The sequence below is a fragment of the Gadus morhua genome, chromosome 22 (assembly GCF_902167405.1).
Source record: "Gadus morhua chromosome 22, gadMor3.0, whole genome shotgun sequence".
NCBI classification, from domain to species: Eukaryota; Metazoa; Chordata; class Actinopteri; order Gadiformes; family Gadidae; genus Gadus; species Gadus morhua.
Window position 1 is genome coordinate 5,141,022 of NC_044069.1, and position 23,089 is coordinate 5,164,110.

General features: G+C 44.7%; 1 protein-coding gene across 1 annotated transcript in view; it reads right to left on the minus strand.

Annotated features, from left to right (window-relative positions):
* Positions 1–274: 274 nt before the first annotated feature.
* crybg2 (crystallin beta-gamma domain containing 2) overlaps positions 275–23,089 on the minus strand; it is a 54,184-nt gene continuing 31,369 nt past the window's right edge. The window contains exons 7-24 of the mRNA XM_030347394.1: positions 18,067–18,114; positions 15,200–15,318; positions 11,932–12,163; positions 11,002–11,141; positions 10,011–10,137; positions 9,552–9,587; positions 9,123–9,262; positions 8,380–8,506; positions 7,502–7,653; positions 6,660–6,786; positions 6,153–6,185; positions 5,902–6,014; positions 5,437–5,566; positions 4,478–4,617; positions 3,964–4,087; positions 2,913–3,071; positions 2,340–2,499; positions 275–1,643 (exon numbers count right to left, since the gene is read on the minus strand). Coding sequence (XP_030203254.1) covers positions 1,555–1,643; positions 2,340–2,499; positions 2,913–3,071; positions 3,964–4,087; positions 4,478–4,617; positions 5,437–5,566; positions 5,902–6,014; positions 6,153–6,185; positions 6,660–6,786; positions 7,502–7,653; positions 8,380–8,506; positions 9,123–9,262; positions 9,552–9,587; positions 10,011–10,137; positions 11,002–11,141; positions 11,932–12,163; positions 15,200–15,318; positions 18,067–18,114 — 2,196 coding nt within the window. The 3' untranslated portion in view covers positions 275–1,554. The remainder of the gene's footprint in view (positions 1,644–2,339; positions 2,500–2,912; positions 3,072–3,963; positions 4,088–4,477; positions 4,618–5,436; positions 5,567–5,901; positions 6,015–6,152; positions 6,186–6,659; positions 6,787–7,501; positions 7,654–8,379; positions 8,507–9,122; positions 9,263–9,551; positions 9,588–10,010; positions 10,138–11,001; positions 11,142–11,931; positions 12,164–15,199; positions 15,319–18,066; positions 18,115–23,089) is intronic.

Genomic DNA, 23,089 nt, shown 5'->3' on the forward strand with positions numbered 1-23,089 from the left:
CCATTTCAACTCGTCATTTCAACTTTGGTTGGAATGTTAGTGGGCAATAACGTGACAACCAAGGACCATTGTCATTGGTTGGAATGCTATCAATTCTATTGATAACAGGTTGGGAGTGCTTCAAAGTGCTGTCATAAATGAAGTCACCAGAGAACAAGAAACATTCCTTCCGGATCCCTGGCCATGAATTGTCTAGTCCTGATATGGTTGACAAACTGTTGAAATTATGAAAAATCCCCCACTAACCGATAAATGTACAACATTCAACACCTCCTTCAGTTAAGATTCTTTAAGACATTTTTATTCATTTTTTTCCGTAAAACCACACCCTCTTATATTACATTTTACACATATGTATATTTTATATAGTATGAAACAGCAGTTTTAAACAATGACAAAACAAAACAACAGACTTTTACATCCAAATTAATTAAACAGTCTGAAAATACCTACGAGATCAGAAAACCCAGGAGAAGAGGCCTTGCAAAATGTCTGAACTACAGTGGTCCTACTACAGTGCCTGTGACAAAAGTCGTCCAAGACCAAATAAAAACAGACTATAAAAAATACTTTCAAACGGCAATCCACAGTATTTAAGGCTTCATTCATAGCCGTACCAATTTAGCTCTTGTTAAATACGTGAAGTATTAAAAACACAGGTTCACCCGGAGTTAAAGTACCTACAACTCTATTTGGTTCAACTGTGAAGTACCCAAAGTTACGGGATTTGCATAGAACTCTTAGCAGAAAAATCGATTAACACCCAGATTCACTTTGGCCGTTGTCTGATCTTTTACTGCCTAGTTTGTAAATATATTTATAATTTCTTTATATATGTGTATTTATACTTCCGTTGAGAAGATAGATAGAGTGAACCACAGTTACAAATAAGAGGAGCAGTGGAAATCTGTACAGCATACAAAAACACATCCACACAAAAATACACTTTTTCAAATCTACTTTTTGACCTTTGTCTAATTTGACCTGTTTTTCCATACGTTGGCAGTGGTGTGACCTGAAGCAGTGCGTTTTCTCTGTATGGTGGCGGCCAACTACAGTTCTGTTAAGGTTGAAGTTGAAGTACTTCAGAGCATGACACTTCCTCACAAACATCTCACTTCTTCGGATTACCCAGCAGGACTCCGTTCCGACCTGAACAGCAGCTAGCTCAGTTCTCATTAAGATCTTCATAAAGTGATCTTCGTAGAGTGTTATCGCTACAGCTTGAGTAGAAGCAGTATCAATACATCGAAGCAGTAGTAAGTTGAAGGAATGACGTGGAGATGGAAGCATGTATGAAGATGAAGATCTTCATACATGCTGAAGATGCAGAGGTAAAGTGACGTCCCGGTCTTCCCAACGGTCCCTTGTAGAGTCACACATGGAAAGGCTGTTCACAGAAGACCGTTGATCCGGAATTCATTACATCATAGCGCAAGGCAATGGGGATGTTTCTCGAGAACGTCTGGGGAATATTCCGGAACGATACCGTTTGGTCTGTACTGTTCAAATGGTTGGAGATTAGGGGATGGTGAATGGTGGCAGTTAAGATTGTTATAGCAACTCCAGCTGCCAATGCTGGCTGGCTCGCTCTTCGTTCTCTGGCAGTATCACCACATAGTCCTTGTCGTAAGACTTTCCACCTATAGGGAGACAGAGGGAGCGGGGTTACGTTAGCTTCACATCCTATAGGAAGACAAAGGGGGTGGGTTACGTTCGTTTTTTTCATCCTATAGTAAGACAGAGGGATTGGGTTATGTTAGTTTTTCCTCCTATGGGAAGACAGAGGGGTGGGGCTATGTTAGTTTTTTATGCTATAGGAAGACAGAGGGGTGGGGTTATGTTAGTTTTTTCTCCTATAGGAAGATAGAGGGGTGGGGTTAGGTTAGTTTTTTATGTTATAGGAAGACAGAGGGATTGGGGTTACGTTAGTTTTTTCTCCTATAGGAAGATAGAGGGGTGGGGTTAGGTTAATTTTTTATGTTATAGGAAGACAGAGGGATTGGGGTTACGTTAGTTTTTCATCCTATAGGAAGACAAAGATTATTGTTTTTACGTTTGCGGAATCAAAAAAACAGTTCGGCCTCAAACAACAAGGGGACTTTGTTGTCCAACAAGGTTGGACAACTTTGTTGTCCAACAATATAAAGGCGGTAACCAAAACTGAGGTGCAATCATGTATAGGTAAAATCAGCCCCTAAGAGGACCTTATCAAAATACATTTCTTACAAAAAATAGAGTAGGATAAATTATTTTCAAAACACTAAGCTAAGCTAGAGCTCGCCAAGCTAAAGGGGCCATTTTAAACATAAAGCTAGCTGCTCAGGAACCACAGTTACCTTTGACGTCCAGCACCATGTCGGGGAAGGTGAGGCTGGGGATGCGGCCCTTCATGGGCGCCGACCAGGTCTGCAGGGGCTGGCGGGTCTCCGTCCAGAGCACCACCTTGGAGCCCGCCTCCACCGTGCCCATCACCTGCAGACTCATGGTGGTTGCCACCTGGGGGGGGGGGGGGGGGGGGGCGGGAGAGGAGTAGGTCAGTATCACACGTGTACGGTTGGAAACCAGCTGTACAGGGTCTGGATTCTGGAATGTTCCGGTCTGTTGCTATTGGTTACAGACCGTGGGCCTTGGTCATGTATGACGGTTATTTTGGCTCCACACGTAGTTACCCCCCCCCCCCAACCAGCTAGCGTTCAGGACAAAGATGGAACCAGGATGGCCGCGAAACAAGAAGGTGAATAAGTCTCCTCCTCCTCCTCCTCACCCCTACTCCTCTCCTCCCCCTTCTGCTCCTCCTCTCCTACATTTACATTTAGGGTATTGGGGCACTCTCCTTTCCTCCTCCTCCTCCTCCTCCTCCCCTCCCATCCTCCTCCTCCTCCTCCTCCTGCTCTTCCTCCCTCCCCTACCTTGTTCTTGATGAAGCCGTCGTCGTAGAACCAGATGTCGCTGCCGTGCTCGGGCTCCTTAGCGACCACCACGCGGCCGGGCTTCATCTCCTCCAGGCCGCCGTGCAGACACAGGAAGCTGCCGTGCTCCTTGTTCTTCACGCGGAAGAACCGCCGCCGCTGAGGTCCCGAAAGATAAAAAGAAACAACAACAACAACTTGTCACTTATTGTTGAGGCTGCATGAGATTGGATTGTGGTGTTGTTGGGGGTATAACCAACTGCCGGGTGGATAGATAGGCCAAAGATTGTTATCATTTTTGTATATAGTTTATATTAGGGCTGTCAAGCGATTAAAATATTTAATCGGGATTAATCGCATTATTGTCATAGTTAACTCACGATTAATTGGAATTAATCGCAAATCTTTTTTCTATGCTAAATATCCCTTGATTTCTTTGTCCCATTAATTGTTCTAATTGTAATGCTCTTATCAACATGGAGAAGTGCATCGGCTTGCCTTGTGCAAATGTTTTTTTATTGATAACAACATTGGCATATACTGATCAAAACAGGAAGATACAAAAAAATGCCTATAGTGCGATTAAACGACGAACATACAAACATACTGCCTTGAACATAGCAGTCAGGCTACTGCTTCTTTGTTTTGAGCCAAAGAAAAAAAATAAAAAACTTTTTTTATTTTTTATATGAATGTGCGTTAATCGCGCGATAAAAAAATGAACGCCGTTAAAATTGGATTGCGTTAACGCCGTTAATAACGCGTTTAACTGACAGCCCTAGTTTATATATATATATTTTACGTTAATCTACGGTACATTTACAAGACTACTTTATGTTAGTTACGTTATAGTTTATATATATATATACTACGCTACACTACAGTTCGCTACATTTACAATGCTAATGCTATATTTATAACGCCACAGTTGGAATGCAATGTTAAGTCGAATCTTGCCATGGAAAACACATGGAAACGCACTGCTAAGGAGCGGTCGGAAGCTAGCGGTTAATGACTGCTAACACACTTTTTAGGGTTCAGGTTCACTCACATGTTGGACGGGGTACATGGAGCCCACGGTTTCCAGCGAGCTGAACTTGGGCCAGTTGGTGATCTCGATGGGCTCCAGGAGGAACTGGCGCCCCCTGTAGTGACTGTACTCACACAGCACCCAGCTACACACAATGGCGACAGTGGTAGTTAGTAGAGTAAACAGTATACTATTTAATCAGTCTACTGATTGAATATAAGTATACTGAATTAATTGTTAACGATGAATTAACTATGAGTATAACTGACTGTTTTTAAACTAACAATTAGCTCTACATCATTAATGCCGATATACATCTAGACACACACACACACACACACACACACACACACACACACACACACACACACACACACACACACACACACACACACACACACACACACACACACACACACACACACACACACACACACACACACACACACAGAGATCAATCCACATGGCCACAGACAATAACACTAAAACTAACACTCTCACACCCACTCACACACACACACACACTCTAACGCACCAGCCAGAGTTGACGCGGACAGACAGGAAGTGGTTGTTGAAGCCCTGGGCTATGAGGTCGGACATCTCCAAGTCCGTCGTGATCTCCTTCCCCTCCAGACACTCAAGACTGAACAAGGAGATGGAGGGCATGGAGAAGATCTGGAGAGAGAGAGGGCGAGAGACATGACCGTGGTGTTAGAGAGAGAGAGAGGGCGAGAGACATGACCGTGGTGTTAGAGAGAGAGAGAGGGCGAGAGACATGACCGTGGTGTTAGAGAGAGAGAGAGGGCGAGAGACATGACCGTGGTGTTAGAGAGAGAGAGAGGGCGAGAGACATGACCGTGGTGTTAGAGAGAGAGAGAGGGCGAGAGACATGACCGTGGTGTTAGAGAGAGAGAGAGGGCGAGAGACATGACCGTGGTGTTAGAGAGAGAGAGAGGGCGAGAGACATGACCGTGGTGTTAGAGAGAGAGAGAGGGCGAGAGACATGACCGTGGTGTTAGAGAGAGAGAGAGGGCGAGAGACATGACCGTGGTGTTAGAGAGAGAGAGAGGGCGAGAGACATGACCGTGGTGTTAGAGAGAGAGAGAGGGCGAGAGACATGACCGTGGTGTTAGAGAGAGAGAGAGGGCGAGAGACATGACCGTGGTGTTAGAGAGAGAGAGAGGGCGAGGGAAATAACTTTAGTGAGAGAGTGAGAGAGAAATAACTTTAGTGAGTGAGTGAGTGAGTGAGTGAGTCAGTGAGTGAGTGAGTGAGTGAGTGAGTGAGTGAGTGAGCGAGAGAGAGAGAGAGTGTGAGTCATGACCGTTGTGTGAGAAAGAGAGAGTGAGTGAAGGATGTTACTGAGAAAATAGTGCAAACAAAAAGTGAAGAAAATAAAATGGGTGGGGGAAAGGGGTCAGTGGGCTGGAGGCAGCTGGGTTGAAGCAGACAGACAGGTAGGAGGGCGGGGGGGCCGGTGGGTGGGGGTCTCACCAGCGGTATGGCCCTCAGCGAACAGACGGTGAAGTTGGGCTGGCAGCCCATGCTGAACAGGTTGGGGTACTCCCCTTCAGACAGCACGCACTGGTTCCCTGTGTAGTCCTTACCCTCGTACAGCACCCAGCTGGGGACACACACACACACACACACACACACACACACACACACACACACACACACACACACACACACACACACACACACACACACACACACACACACACACACACACACACACACACACACAGTTAGTTAGCATAGGTATTCATTATCTCGGCAATCTCCAAAACAGCCCATTTTTCAGGCCTTTTCGACAAACCTTCACTATAAACTTGCATAAACTTTTCTGGTTTGCAACGGGTCTGTATGTCTGCATGTCTGTCTGTTTATCTATCTCTCCGTCTGGCCCCTTCCGCCCTCTCCTCCTTGTGTTGCTACGGTAACAGAACAGCGTCTCACCCTCCGCCCAGCGTGCGGCAGGACTTGACCAGGACCTTGTCGGGGACGACCAGCTGGTTCAGGTTGAAGGTCTCCACGTTCCCGTTGAAGTTTGGCTGAGAGTACAGCACCACCTGAGACAGAAACCATCAGTCATCTCTCTGTTCTGCCGGGGACGGGGGGTTTACTGGGCATTAAAGAAACATGAACTGCCCAAAAGTGCCCCCCACTGGTGGAGAACGTGTATCGCCGAATGTGTGCGAGTGTCTTACCTCATTCCTAGCCTTTGAACCCTCAGATGGAGCCTAAAGCAACAGAACACATATATGAAAGAGATTAACATATTTCTGGATTATGGACGTATATATATTCACGTTCATCTGAATGTGAAACCAAATCATCAGTGTCAGTGTGGGGCCTACAGAAGGACATATCCATGCAAGTGTCATCCGAAACTAGGCAAAAGTGTGCTCTGTAACTAGGCAACAGTGTAGTCCATAACCAGGCAGCAGTCTCAACCGTTACCAGGCAACAGCGTACATAATAACTTTGCAAAAGTGTACTTCGTAACCAGGCAACGGTGTCATCCGTAACCAACTAACAGTGTCATCCATAACCAAGCTACAGTGTCATCCGTAACCGGGCAACAGTGTCATCCGTAACCGGGCAACAGTGTATTTCGTAACCGGGCAACAGTGTACGCCGTTACCAGGTAACTGTGTATTCTGTAACCAGGCAACAGGGTTTGCCAGGAGTATCCAGGCGTGAGCGGTACTGACCAGTAGGATGGGCTGGATGGAGCAGATGATGTTGTCCTCGGACCCCCAGTCAGCGCTGTTGTTGTAGAAGCCTTTCTCCAGGATGTACTGGTTCCCAGAGAAGTCCACGTGGGAGTAGGCCACCCAGCTGGAGGAGAGGGGTAAAGGTTAAAGGTCATCGTTAAGGACAGCGGTTAAAAGTCATCACGAAGGCCGGAGGGCGGCTTGGCCTGGTATCCGAGGAGATAACGGGTGCTTTTGAACTCAGACATGGGACTTGGATTTCAGAACAGCTTATTCTTGGACTCACTGATCACTGAATATGTCTAACACATCAGACAAACTAACAAACTGTTCAGCCATTCACTCGTCTATCAAACCTTTTCCTCAAAGGCAGCTCAGTGAATAGGGGTAAGCAGGTAGGGGTTAGGGTCTTGCTCAAGGTGGCCTACAGGGAGACTGTGGGCATAAGGAATCAAACCCATAACCTCTTCGACAACAAAACAATCTTCCTACACTGTATGGATGGGCGATTAATGAAAATGTTGATCGCGATTTCGATTTTAGCGTCAAACGATCAAAGAATTAACATAATCGATTTTTATTTATTTTTTGCTATTTAATGTTTTATAGAAAGGGCAGAACAGCTGGATACATATCTGGATTTTATTTAAGATTGAAACATTTTTATCTTTTTGACCATTTTGTGTGGTCAAAAAAGTTCTAAGTTACAACGTTTTTTTGGGGAGAGACATGCTGAACAAATTCAGCTACACTGCCACATGTAAAGGAGAAACAAAGAAAGGACTAAACGTCTAGGAACCAGAAAGGGGGAGCAGGCGGGACGAGGAGGAGGTACTCACGCCCCGGACAGCACGCTGATGGAGCGGGTGGTGGTCTTGTACTGGAAGGTGGCTACGTCAGGGATGGCCTCCGTCACCTCGAAGCTGTTCTCCTCATCCGCTTCCTCATCCTCGGGCTGCTCGAACATCACCAGCATGGGCTCGGTCAGGTCCTGGGGGGGGCCGGGGGGGTCAAAGGTCAGAGGTCAGACACGCGCTGAACCGGGGTCACATGCCGAGAGAGGTGGACGATCAGTCTACTATTGTAAATGACAAATGGACTGCGTTTATACCGCGCCTATCTAACCAGTGGCCCCCACAAACGCTTTATTTCACAATATTTCCTAACATTCACCCATTCACACACACATTCACACACACATTCACACACCGACGGCACAGTCAACCGTGCAAGGCGACTGCCAGCTAGCCAGGAGCAGCCAGGGTGAGGCGTCTTGCTCTGGGACACCTCGACACTCGGAGGTGCCGGGGATCGAACTAGCAACCTCGCGGTTACCAGCCAACCCGCTCTACCTGAGCTACTGCCGCCCTTAACCACTAGACCAGTGGTTCTCAACATTGTTCTCCTAGTGTACCTCCTCTAAGATATTTAGTCAGCCGAGTACCCCCTTCAACGGCATAAAACATTCGTGGGGAGAACAATTTATGAAATAAACATAAATAATGTATGCGTGTATAATCGGCAGCGTAATCATGAACATTCAGTTCTATTGGGTGAATAAAAAACGAAACAATTCTGTGTACCCCCTGTAGTTCAAACCCCTGTTTAAGGGGATTCAGTGGGGGTGAATGAATCCCCACTATTAAGGGGATTCATTCACCGCTGGCTCGACACGCTGGGCTTATCAGCGGATGGAGGGCGTGGAGGTCGTACTCACCGCTCGGATGACCTTGACGGAGCGCATCTCTGCGTTGCAGCCCCCCCATACCCGCCAGTCCTGGTAGTCCCCTTCCTCCAGGAGGTACTGGTGGCCGCGAAACCCCTCCTTCTCGAACCCCACCCAGCTGGGGAAAGGGGGCAGAGACACGACGGCTTAGAAAACGAACGCACACTAGGCACTGTCCTCATGGTGTCATTAGCACGGCAGCTACTGTGTTGATTAATGCTGTTTGTTAGTTATCGGCTTGAGTAAGTCGATCGCTTGCGTTTAGTTTAAATCGACCTCAACTGTTCTGATTGGTTGGGGGCAACCTATCACAAACAAGAATCAGGAACTCGGCCACACACTGACCATGGTGGGCGTGTCCACCTAGACGTGTGTCGCTAAATCAGTCTACCAGCCTACGCAGTGGACTGTAGCAAATGTTGCTTATCTATGCTTCAAACATCTTTATATACAGTATATATGTTTATATATGTATATATATATAACATCCTTACTGTACCGACAGCGATATATTTTTTCAAATGTACTTATTGTAAGTTGATCTAGATAGAAGCGTCTGCCTAATGCCCTCAATTAAATATTAATGTAATACATCTGGGTTGACACTCCCACTTGTGATGTCACTAAGGAACAGGAAGACGCAGATTTTCAAACAGCATGTAACAGCCAATCAGACTCTCACCTGGTGGGACAATAGGACCCATTTAAGGTAGTTATTTAAAAAAAAGACTCACATTCCCCCCTGGACTTTGAGGGAGCCGGCGTTGTACATGAAGGCGGTCTGCTGGTTGTCCGTGCGCGTCATGAAGTTCTTCAAGGAGCCGTGGATGGTGCGGGATTTACCCGAGAAGTACGGCTTGTCGTAGAGAATGATCTGGAGACATGGAGGAGGGGGACATTCACAATGGTGAGTCTAATGCAATTTATTTTAGACGACTTGTGATGGGTATCACAGTCTTAAAACAGGTATAACAAGTTTTATGAATATATTTTGGGTGTGATGCAGACATATTATTACTTATTGTTTGCTTGCATATGCTTATTGTAGTTATTACTGAAAAGATGTAGCTAGCAGTGGTAGAATAGTAGAAGTATTACTAGTAACATTAGTTACAGTATTAATATTTGTATGAATTAGTGTTCCTAAGGGGGGATATCCTCACCTTTGGTTCGTCAATAGTTTCCACTCTTGGTTCACCCTGTCAGGAAATGAAAACAACTTGTTTATTCCTACAACCAAGGCCCTTATGAAAACCAGCACTACCATCATAATCATCATCACCTCTACGAACACCAACTTAACCCAATTCACACTTCTGCGGACCCCAAAATGCACCTATCACCTTACACTGTGTGTGTGTGTGTGTGTGTGTGTTAGTGTTAGTGTGTGTGTGTGTGTGTGTGTGTGTGTGTGTGTGTGTGTGTGTGTGTGTGTGTGTGTGTGTGTGTGTGAGAGAAGGTGTGAGTGTGTGTGTATGAGTAAGTGAGGTAGTGTGTGTCTGCCGCTCCTGAATGACAACAGACGGAGAGTGGCTTAGGGAAAAACGTCTAACCGACTAAACAGTGAACGGTAAATATGACATGGGATCGGGCGGAGGTCAGGGGGGCGGAGCCAGGCTTACTATCTTGAGCGGGTGCAGCGAGCCCACGTAGGGCTGTTCCACGCCCCAGGCCGCGGGGTTGCTGAACCCCCCCACCTCCAGCACCCGTGGCACGCCCTGGAAGAAGGGCTCCGCATACACCAGCCACCTGGAGAGAAGACACACACAGACTGTTCATATGATACAGGCGTACCTAATACACACATATTACCTGCATAGATAATGGTCAATATTCATATTCTCATTCACTTCAGAAGCCTCAGGTCATGTCTGCGTTCTATGTTTAAGTTATCTTCTGCCTTCTTATACAACTTTTATGATCGTTGAGGTTATATTTAATGTTTGAAAAAATGATTGTGCTGATGAAAGGAGTTTATCTTAATCCATTTGGTTTTTTTATTTCTATCCCTTGTCGCCTTATCTTACAAAGGCAATCAACCGCTAAGCTGGCTCACTGTCGGTGTGTCAACAGCGTTATTCCTATCTATGATTAACTCATTAACTGCTGAGCTACTTTGCTAGGAGTCAGATAGAAAGTGGCAGACAGTGGAAAGTGTACTTTATAACTCCATAAACACTTTGGGCTCACCAAGAGACGTCATACACTGCGGACACAAAGTGACAAATCTCAACTGGATTTAGTATCTTCTCATCTCTGAGATTTTCTCAATGTCAGATTTTTTTATACAGTTGAGGTCAGGATTTTTCTTTTTTATCTCGTCAAAAATGACAGAAGTCTGGAACTCTGGGCAGTGTTGCCAGATTGGGTCCGATTTCAAGCCCAATCTGGCAACCCTGGCTGCAGTGTACTGCAGCCAGGGTTGCCAGATTGGGCTGGAAATCGGACCCAATCTGGCAATGCTGCTTCTGGACCTCATAGCTGACGACGGGCATGTGAAAAGACCGACAACGTCATGTCACTAAAGTATGTGTGTCACTAAAGTATGTGTGTCACTTTTAGTCACTAAACGTGACTAAAAGGTCTCTAACATTGGCCCGCCTGGGGACTCACAAGCCTGCATTGATGATGATGGAGGTGGCCTTCACAGGGAAGCCGAAGATGCGGGCGTCCTCGGTCGTGTCCCGGAACGTCACCTTCTTCCCCTCGGCGTTCTCCTCCGGGAACAGGCTGATCTCCGGAACGCTGTAGTCCTGGAGGGGCGCAGAAATAAGAGCGTGAAGTTAGAGTGAACACGTTAAAGATACTTTTATTATGGCAGATGGCTCCTTAAGGTGTTGAAGCAGCTTTGAGAGGTAAACAATAAGAGTGTGCGTTAACCGACAGGGGCGGGTGGGAATACATGCTTTATTTATTGCAATTTCTTTTCTCTTTAGAGGTTTTAGTACCTCTTGCAATGCAAAACAGCAATTAATAATCAAATTTAATTATCACTTTAGCTACTCTGCACACTGTCAAGTTGTTTTTTAGACTATTGCTTGCAGACCTTTGTTTTTGTGGGGGGGGGGGGGGGGGGGGGGGGGGGGGGTGGATATTGCAAGATTTATTCCAGTCAATACCTCCAGCAAACACTAGGGCGCACTACACTGCAACAGAAAATTTCCTCTCCATGGTTTGTTTTCATAGGACACCAAAAGAGAGGGAAAACAGTGAAGCAATCCCCTCAGCTAGCTTTTGACGTTATAAAATGTATTTTACCAGTAGTAAAATGATGCAATACACAAATGCACCAAAGACTATGAGGCCAATTCATGATAAAAATGACAAAATAACATTTGTAACATTTGTATACTTATTCATGTGGTTTGTAAGCTCTTAGATGTGGTTATTTGCAGTTTGTTTGCCTTATATGTGTGTATCCTATCACTGGTTTGCATACGTACACCTTTTAATTAATAAACCTGAGAGTAAAACACTTCCAAAGGTGACGGCTACATCAACGAAAAACAACGACAACCAACGGTACTTTTATTGTGAAGTTACCCTGACGCTTCTCCTCAGAGAGCCGATGATGAACTTCCTGGCTGGCGAGCCGTTCTGCTCGCCGTTTTGCTCTCCGTTAGCCTCGACCCCGTTCTGCTTGGCGCTCTCCGGCTGCACCTCCTTCACCACCTCCTCCTCCTCAGGGCACATGAAGGGGCAGGTGAGCTCCAGGTCGCCCTCGTCTAGGGCCACCTTCTCCCCCTTGAAGTTGGGCTTCTCGTACATCACCCACCTGGGGAAGAGAGGCAGCCAATCAGAGAGAGTGTAAGGAGAGGCAGCCAATCAGAGAGAGGGTTGGAGAATCAACCAATCAGAGAGAGTGTAGGAAAGGCAGCCAATCAGAGAGATTGTAGAATGGCAGCCAATCAGAGAGAGTGTAGGAGTGGCAGCCAATCAGAAAAAGTTTAGGAGAAGCAGCCAATGAGAGAGTGAGGAGAAGCAGCCAATCAGAGAGTGTAGGAGCAGCAGCCAATCAGAGGGAGTGTAGGAGAAGCAGCAAATCAGAGAGAGTGCTAGGCTTGAGGTCCGAGGTTAGCTAATAAAGGTGAACTAATCAATACAATCAAATAAAATGTAACCTCGTCTCACAGCAGGAAACACAAAACACCTTGGTTTGACGAGATATTTCGCTGTTGGTCCCACTAACTGTTACGTATGGTATCTTTTAATGTTCCATGGGCTGCAGTTACAACTGAATTCCTCATGTATGAGATGAAATGAAGTTCTCATCTATCTATCTATCTATCTATCTATCTATCTATCTATCTATCTATCTATCTATCTATCTATCTATCTAAAGGTCTGCGTCCCAGACAAACAGAGCGCTCCCGTGTGATTGGCACACCGTTCTACACTGAAGCTCTCTGTAACTGTAAGACACGCAGGGGCCCTGTGGAGGGGCCCGGGGCCAACATCTGCCACCGTTTGATCACAACACACTGAATAGAGAAGACGGAAACCAGGCGACAAGCTGCGGCAAGAAATTAAGGCCTGAGGGTTTGTGTGTTTGTCTGTCTGTGTTTTGTCTGTGTGTGTCTGTGTGTCTGTGTGTCTGTGTGTGTGTGTGTGCGTGTGTCTGGGTTTATGTGTGTGTGGGTGTGTGTATGTTTTGTCTGTGTGTGTGTGTCTGTGTTTTGTGAGTCAGTGTGCGTTTGTCTATGTGCTATGTGAGTGTGTATGTTGTCTTTGTGTGTGGTGTCTTTGTGAGTGTGTGTGTCTTGTCTATGGGTGCGTGTGTGTTGTATTTGTGTGCGTGTCTGTGTCTGTTTGTATGTGTGTGTTGTGTGCACCAGGGACCAAGTATCTGTGTGCACATGTCTCACTGTTTCTGTTCCACCTCCCTCAAAAAATAGACTCATTCATGTTCTATTGTATTACTTTTTATTAACCATATCTTATTTTGTTTAGCCTACATCTTGTTATCTTTATTTCATTTAAATAAATCTTCCTGAAGAAAGCTGAACTAAAGCGTTAAGTTTAAGAATGACCTCTTTCAGTTTCTTCAAATTAAAGAATGAATCATAATTTAGGGATCTACCTCTCAAATGTATCTCTGCTATTCTCTTTTAAATAATATTTTATTTCATACACTTCGTTGAAGTGTAGTTTCCCGATGTAAAACCCTATGCGTGGTAGATTTGCAGACGTATTGCTTGCATAAATTAGCCTGTGTAGCAGAAATGTAGGGCTTGGCACAGGGACAGACATCTGTCCATTATATCTCTAGATTTCACCCTCCGTTTCATCCCAATGGAAGACTCGTCAAAACAAAGATCTGTCTGATTGAATCAGCAAACTGACAGGTCCATTGATATGGCTAAACTGGTATTGGACAATGCAGCCTCAATAAAAGGCATTTTATTGAAGTGGTTAGCATGCTAAACTGTTAAGATGCAAGATTATTATAATTAATAAGCTAGCACGTCTTATCAGCTGATTATTCAAAAATATGTGTTGTTCATGTGGTATAATAGAATAGAATAGAATTTAATAGAATAGAATAGCTATCAATCTACGCTATATTCCAGTAGGTGGAGCTTTTTCCTTTCGGCTGTGTCGAGTGAGAGATAGATTGAACAGCAGCATGTCCACACACTACACACATTACAACACATGTCAGCGAACGCAGTGGAGGTATGCTTAAAAACTGAGGATATGAATAATATCAGCCCTAACCACTTCATTACGATCATTATCATCATAATCCTCATGCTGATGGAATTAAATAAAAGGTGACTCAAACCAATATGTTTGAGTCCAGGGATTAGATTCTACGCTTTGTTTGACAAGCCGTTCAGAACATGTTGCCGTGCACTCTCTGGCATGTTGCCGTGCACTCTCGGGCATGTTGCCATGCGCGGCTTCGTGGGGTGCTAGTTCACGAGGCAGCGTGTGTGCAGGAATGTGAGTTGGGTGCACGGCATTGGTGGCTGATGCACAACGGTGTGTGTGTGTGTGTGTGTGTGTGTGTGTGTGTGTGTGTGTGTGTGTGTGTGTGTGTGTGTGGGCGAGTACCGGACGAGTGTGCACGGGTGCTGGACGTGTGTGCATTGGCATGCAGGGGATGGACAATTGTGCACGTGCGTGCGTTTCAGTGAAACACGCGAGGGCGCTGAAATCCTTTTGTGTCAATGACCGAGGAGTTTGGCAGCATGTGGTCTATGATTGATGGGCTGATCCCAGATGACAGACCTGGGCTTGGATAAGTAATAAGTGTGGTCCGCTGTGAAGGGATGTTAAGGATGAACATGCAGATGAGGTTTGAGAGACGGGTGTGGATCGCAGAGGCTCTGTGGAGCAGGTTCCTCCACCTATTTCAGGACGTACTGTTCGAAATCTGTTCCAACCGCGATGCACGATCGAATGAATATGAAATATGAGCAAAAGAGGCAGACAGACAAGAGACCGAAAAACACAGTGAGACAGAGAAGGAGAAGAGAGAGAGAGATGCATACAGAGAAGGAGAAGAGAGAGAGAGATGCATACAGACAAGAGAAGGAGAAGAGAGATACAGACGAGAGAGAGAGAGAAAGAGAAGGAGAAGAGAGATACAGACGAGAGATAGAGAGAAGGAGAAGAGAGATACAGACGAGAGATAGAGATACAGACGAGAGATACAGACGAGAGAGAGAGAGAGAGAGAGAGAGAGAGAGAGAGAGAGAGAGAGAGAGAGAGAGAGAGAGAGAGAGAGAGAGACCGATAGACAGGAGAGAAGAGTGAAGGAGGAGAGAGGAGAGCGAGAGTGTGTGGTGTGGTGTGTGTCTCTCACCCTCCGCGCACCACCCTGATAGAGATGGTCTCCTGCAGGTCCCAGGCGGTGGCGTCCACCACGTCGCTGCGCACCTCGATCCTCTGACCGCACATACCCGGCTGGTCGTAGATGAAGATCTGTGCACACACACACACACACACAAGCACACACACACACACATTGATACCAATACGTCATACAGTTACTCTGACATCTCCATTACATTAATATCATAACCATTGATATAACCAACACACAAAAGATGTGTGTGGACATTAGAATCCCCATGTTTCCATCGCATCACCTAACATGCTCACTTTGTTTCAAGTTTAACACGCGTTCTTAGCCAAAGAGACAGAGAGAAACACAATCGTAAACCCATAAGAAAGAGCATGACAACATTCATGAGATGTTGCCGCAGATGTGTTGTCGTCTGTAATTAGTCAACCCAACCAATCAAGGACGAGTTTTCTCAAACTCATTCCATACTGACAGTCAGCACGACAGGGCGTAGACGCGTTCAAGGGAACGTGATGAAATAATCCATGATGCATATGCTAAAATTATGTATGCGTTTAATAGGCAACCACGGTGCTTTCTTTCTTTCATGCAATTTTTTTGTCGTTTATTGTACATTATCTCATATCTTTAGACAATGGGTGACCAAGGGTGCTTTGGGCTAAAAAAGTGATACATTGAGCTTAATATGTAATATGTAATATATATATATGTGAACATGCATACACAAAGATGTTTTAACTATCCTCTGGCCCCATTGTGAATCAGTTTTTGGAAACCAGACTTGTTTTACATGCAGACACCCCCTGTATCTCAAATGTCATGCAAATATCCCTCGTTGAAAACTAATACATCAATTATACACAATGGAAAGGCCGGGTTGGCACGGTGACATGGGTGAAAAGGGTAGCCCGGGGTCACGAAGATAATTGTGAGAAAAAAAAGTGAAGGGATGGCATTTAGCAAACTAGTGACGTTACTTTAGCTCTAGCTAGCTCTGTTATAATGACAAGAGTAAGACGTTCAGGTACATTGTTAAAGGTCAATGATGACTGCTAGCAGTAGCACACATGCTAGTCAATGCTAAGCAAGCTGGCATTTAGCAAACCGGCGAGGAACAATGGGTTACCTCTGACAAGCTTATCGGCATCGCTAAAGATCAAGGATGACTGCTAGCTGCATGGTATGTGTTAATGAGTTCACTGCCAAGCTAGCCCTCGACCAACCATACGCTTTTGTTCGCAGTGTTGTAATTACAAGTTTAAGGGCAAAGATGAATAATAGGTTAGCAGTATGGTGGGTTCTAGTTGCGAAGGAAGTTCGATCCCATGAGTCAATGTTTGACCTATAAGCTCAAATACCGTGGGAGGCTTTTACGGTCATGGTGGCACCTCTTTCTTGTAAGCACTGCGATAAAATCAAAGAGCAGGGATGACATATCTAATGACGTTGATAAAATTTTAAAGAAAAATAAAAAGAGAGAGAGAAGGAGGGAGTTAATGAGAAAGAGAGAGCTCACTTTGGTATATCCAAATTCTTCAATTTTTTTCCTTCGAAATAGTAAATGCAAATTGTGCACGGCAATAATGAAGACCTTTGAATCATGTGAGCCGGAGCAGACTTCTGACAGATAGAAGAGTGTGTGATTGAGAGAGAGTACAACGGTGGGGACGGAATGTTCAACCACACCGCTGACATATAACATCCAAAGCGAGGGCGCTAGAGGGGGCAGGACGTACAACGCAAAATTTGACTATAGCGTCCAAGAAGATAGGGGGGGGGGGGGGGGGGGGGGGGGTGGTCTACCGCCCAAACAGACCACAGACGGGAATTTTTATGTAAGCCCCGCCCACCCGATCTGAGCGCTGCAGTCCGTCCTCCGATGGATGCGTTGGGAGCGACTGGGCAGGCAGCAGCACGCTTGACATTTAGGGTAATAACACAGCCGGGCGAAGTTCACAAAAAACACATAGAGTTATTCATGCACCTGACATTTGATGGCGGAGCTTGGCCCGACTCTTTCACAGGGTGAGACAAGATTTCATTAAAGGTTAGGCAAGATGCGACAGGTTCCCGTCAAAAGGTTAAAGCGATTTCCATGGGGGAGTTGGGACATTTTGGGGGAACGAGTGGGGCGAGATGAGCCGGTGTTCACAGAATCAGAGGGACAACAAAGGGAAGCTCCCTGGTGTGGAGGGGGAGTGGTTTGTCTAAACGTTGCTCTTCATTCAAGAGCTCCGGGAGAACTGTGAGAAATGTGCGGGCTAAGACAATGAGCATCATGCCGCGACATGAGGCCTCGTTTGTACAGATTGAAAGAGGGACAACGAACGTAAATCTAATGACACCAACTCTGCCAGGTACAATTGACATTGTTGGAGCCTTAATTTGTTACATTTAGATTTGGGGCATTTAGCAGACGCTTTTATCCAAAGCGACTTAAAATAAGTACATTTGTCAGAAGAAAGTTTTCTTATTGAGGGCATAATAATTATGTGAATATTTATATCGCTTTTTTTGTACTACTATCTAAGATAAACATTTATAAAAGCCTTCAAAGGTTAAATCTAATATGCCAGTTGCATAGAAACAAGCTAGCTAAACTGACTCATGGTAAAGGCTAAATAAATGTGCGGTTTAAATTAGCATTCATTAGAGTTAATTGTTTGAGTTTTTTCCTTTCCATCACAGACATTTTTACTAACTGATCTTTGATGTGTAAGAAGTGAATTGTAACATTCCTAATTTAGTGATCTTGCTTTTGTGGGACAGAGGAGATAAAGTGTGCGGACAGTATTCCTCATAAAACAAACACAACCTGAACAAGCACATGGTTTCTGTTTGACGTTAATTCAGTGGAGACGTACCTTTCCTGGGCGAGGGTTGAGTTTTCCATGTTCTTTCTCCTTGGTAAGCTAGAAAACGAAAAACAAAAAAACAAAACAACATTTTAGATCATTCGAGTTAACAACATTTGGGAGTCATGATAATGTTCATACAGTAAAGCTATGGAAGTGCTTCATTCTTGATTCCCCAAGTCACACTATTTTATAATTATGCATATTTCTATGGCCACAATTCATAAACGACACCTTTCAAGAAGGCCAATATCACAAACCAACACAAACGTTTCTCAATTCAACACACGGGTCTTACTTAACCCTTCCAAAGGCCAAGAGTGGCAAACCAGGGGTCAAGAAAAGTGTCAACAAATCAGGTATCAAGAAGAGTGTCTATGAATCAGGGATTGAGAAGAGTGTCAATGAATCAAGGATAAAGAAGAGTGTCAATGAATCCGGGATCAAGAAGAGTGTCAATATATCAGCGATTCAGAGGAATGTCTTCATGTAATTTGACCACATGAGAACTTCACTAAATCAAGTGCATGATCCGAGGTATGTACACAGCGAGGGAAGTGGAGACCAGCATCCGTTTCTCCGTTTCACATCACATAACCATGACCTCTGTCACTTCATCTTCTGAGGATCAAACCTCCTTTGGCCATCATGCAACCTTTGTTCTTTACAAGTATTTCTAGTTGTTTTAGTTCAGGGTTGTTGAAACTGGTTTCACCTCTAGTGAATTGGTCACAGCCGACCTTGTACACCTGCTGGTTTGGATTGGCATCCGGCGTTTTGGTATGAGTGGATTCTTTGGAATTTCTACCTCGTCCATTACACCAGAAGTGTAGACTAGAGTAGCACATATTTTGTCTCGGTTGAGTGTGTGAATGTGTGAGGATTGTTTGTGTGTGTGTGTGAGGATTGTGTGTGAGGATTGTGTGTGTGTGTGTGTGTGTGTGTGTGTGTGTGTGTGTGTGTGTGTGTGTGTGTGTGTGTGTGTGTGTGTGTGTGTGTGTGTGTGTGTGTGTTCTCAGGTATCATTTGGGCAAAATTGTCAAAGTGTTTGGATCACGTTACGTCAAACTTCCAAATAATGAATTCTTCAAAACAAAGGATTCTATAAATAAACTGACAATTTATTTGATGAAGGTCGAAATTGAGCTTCCCCTCTTTGAAAGACAAGCAGCAATTTATTTACATTTAAATTCTACTTTCCGTTTCATTTTCAAGGAAATGCTCTGTGACCCTGTCATACCGACTTTTGTCTTTTCCAGTGACCTAACCAGTGTCCTCTCAATGGCAAAGGCTGCTTAAACAGCCTTGGCCCATTGTGTTACGGGTGTAGGACTTGAGCCGCTTTAAACAGGAGAAGCTCCTCTCTACCTGCAGATCTAGCTCCAATTGTTGCCACTAATGAGAAGAGTTTGTAAAGCTGTCCAACTCCATGTCTATAAGGAACACCAAGAAATCACACATTTTTCCCCAGTCACCCAGCAAGTCTGAATACAGGACTTGAAGTTCAGACCTCAGTCTCCCTGAATCTAAGTGATGGCCAACTACCAAAACCGATATTGAACTCAAACAAGGAAATGTGCGAATTCGGATAAACTGAATCAAGGAATTGGTTGCAGTTTGTCTTTCAATTCACGCAGAAGCCCAGCGTCTAGGCCAGCCCGCTCCTCCATTCACCCCCAGAGACGCTGAGCATCCATGGGAGCGACATAAACGCAGCATTATCCAATGACCGTCGACTTTCGACGCACTAAAAAAAAGCTGTTCTATGCAGCCCAATTGAAGTCGATGGACGTTGAGCTTCAACAGGCAAATGTACTGTGACACTACGGGAATGTATGAGAAGGAAATCGAGTCAATCGACCTCCGATAAGCAGCTTCAAGATTCACGTGTTCTAACGCATTTTAAGTCAAGGAAATGTTAACGCAACAGTATATATTTGACCATTTAATTTTAGAGGAAGGCGAGCTTCCCTTGCAGTCTTGGTTCAATCGCCACTGATATATATATATATATATATATATATATATATATATATATATATATATATATGCGTAAACATTTCCAGAATTGTAGGATATCTGCTGAAAAGGGCTGTAACGATACACCAACTCACGATTCGCTTTGTATCACGATTTTTGACCCAAGGTTCGATACATCCCACAATTTTTTTAAATTTAAAAAGCATTTTATTTAAACAACATTAATTAACTTAATGTAACATTTAATAACAAATAATTTGGAACAGTGAACCTATTTGAGCAGAGAGAATACTATTAAAGTATAGCAAAATGAATAAATAAATAACCAAAGATTGCATTTGGAGGATGTTTGCAGGTGGACAAAAAAAAATCCTCAACTAGTTTTCTGGTTAAGGCATACGTATTTTTAAATACTAATGTCAAATAAATAATAGTAATTTCAATAGTTTGGTAGCACTAATCAGCTTTCCCGCTAAAAAAATGTGCCGTTCAAAGTGACCTGCATAGGTTTAGTTTTCCGGACATTTTGATGATATGCCGATCAAATATCCTATTACCGCTTCTTATTAGGCTATGTAGCTTAAATAATGACATAATCAGGCCGTATATAATGCAACATGTTTAATAGCCTATCTTTCAAAAAGATGGGAAAAAACATGAACGCCTGATTCGCAATAACGAGGCATAGTGTTAGTGTAGCGTATGTGTGTGCGCAAGAATGGCAGTGTGTGTGTGTGTGTGTGTGTGTGAGTGGCCTCAGCGAGTGAGTGGACGAGCGAGGAGAGCGAGCGGTAGCGTGTGAGTGTGTGTCAGTCTAGTGAAGAAACAAAAGAGTCCGGTTTTGTCTAAGAATAAAGTACCCATCCTGTCAATAATCGGTGGCATATTCATTCCAACCTATAAGCAGACCAACTGCCGGTCAAAGCACACAAAACACTAAAGACAGGGATCACACAGGCTATTTTTGCGCGCTTGGCCCACTCTGGATAAATGTCGTTAATATCGCATATGAGGACTTCGCAGGCTGTGGAAAAATGCAATCCTCCGTGGCGACGGAGCGCTGTCGTCACGGCGAGGGCATCTCGTTGCAGACTTACGGCATCGATAAGAGGAGCGGTGTCAGCAGACTATTATTTTGACAGATTATTAGCAAATTCTGACAATTTGACTGGAGAGATACAATTTTGTCAGACATAAAATTGTTCTATGACCGGACAACGGAAACCCTGGCACTAACAGCTCATATAATGCGTCTGGAACTGGACAGGAAGGATAATGGGAGTTATAAAGAGCATGTCGTGCTTCTGCCATCTCACACGAGAGGTTCGTGGCTCTGAGTACGCGATTTCGGTTTCGATACCCATATCGTTACAGCCCTAACGAAAATGTATAATAACAGTGTAATAACTACCCAAGCGATGGATTTTTTTTTTTTTTTTTACTTAAGACAATTTTAAGCTCAATTCAAACTTGTTTTTGAAAAGAGAAGGTTTCAGTTTTTCCTGCCAGTTAACACCGTCATAAAGTACAGTGTCAAGTGAAATGATCATCAGCAGCTTAACGTGTCATTTAGCGAGGTTTCATTCACACCCTAGTCAGAGGCCCTAGTGACCCTTGTCACTAGGTTTCCATGTTAACCTTAGGAATGAGTAACCTGATGCACACACTTAAAGGCAGTTGAATACCTAGATGTGTGATTCACTTCCAATTAGAAGCTTATTAAGATTTGAAGCTCAACACACACCCACACACACACACACAAACACACACAAACACAAACTATGGTGAGGCCACATCTGCGTGTGCAACGCAAGATCACAAGTTTGATCTATGTTAATGACAAGATAAGCCAAAGGAAGGAGGCTTTATTGGGGTAATAGGAATTTGACAAGGGAAGCTTTTTGGCATTTGCCAAATGTTAACAAGGGGAATATATTGTATGAGTCTGGGCATGAAAGGGATACAGAGGCCAATGCCACTGCAGCAGAGTGTTTCAGTCAGTGGGTAAGACCTGACTCGTTTAACATACATTCTACTGTGAGTTCATCGTCAGTTCGGTTATTTTACATTTTTTCTATCTGTTCGGTTTCTGTATTTGTATGACCTTTTGAACGGACATGAGAGCAGATGGAGGGACGGTGGTGGGTTGGAAGACAGAGAGGGAACGACACGTAGCATAGGAGCACACAGGGCAGTAGGAAACCGGTGGTGTGTTGCCTACACGATGAGCCCACCAGCGGTCGCGATTTATGCTTTAATTGAATAGGAATCTTGTGCAAAAGCATCGCACAAAAGCTCTGAAAAAGCTAGCAGCCGTTAGCAGCGGCTTTTAGCAGCTAACAAAAGCTAGCAGCAACTTTTAGCAACTAGCAGCAGCTAGCAGCTAGCAGTGCTGCACCAGGTCTGCTCAGATACAGAGCCTTTTGAGTGGTGGAGAGGTGTGGACCCACCATGAACTCATGAACTAGTTGATTATTCAACTAGCTCATTTAGGGAAATGTGATGGTTGAGTGGTTAATCTCCACGAGGGCACACAAAACCACAGAACACACACACACACACACACACACACACACACACACACACACACACACACACACACACACACACACACACACACACACACACACACACACACACACACACACACACACACACAGCAAGCCAAAGGATTTCAGGGCGTCGTCTCAATAAAACATATCATCCTAATTTAAAACCACCGCCGGGGGAGAAATGCGCTGCATAAGCACATTTCAAGACACGTGCGCGGATGCGTGCACGTCGGAGAACCAACCTGGAGATTGATGGAGACTCCCGATCTCCACCTCGATCTCCACCATAATCACCCCCTTCCCCAACTCCCCCCCCCTCCCCCCTCGTCCTCCGCACCCCTGCCACTCCCCTGTCAACTCCATCTTGTCAAAGATGTCAGTCAGAATAACAAGTGGGGAATGTGAGGGTAAACACACACACACACACACACACACACACACACACACACACACACACACACACACACACACACACACACACACACACACACACACACACA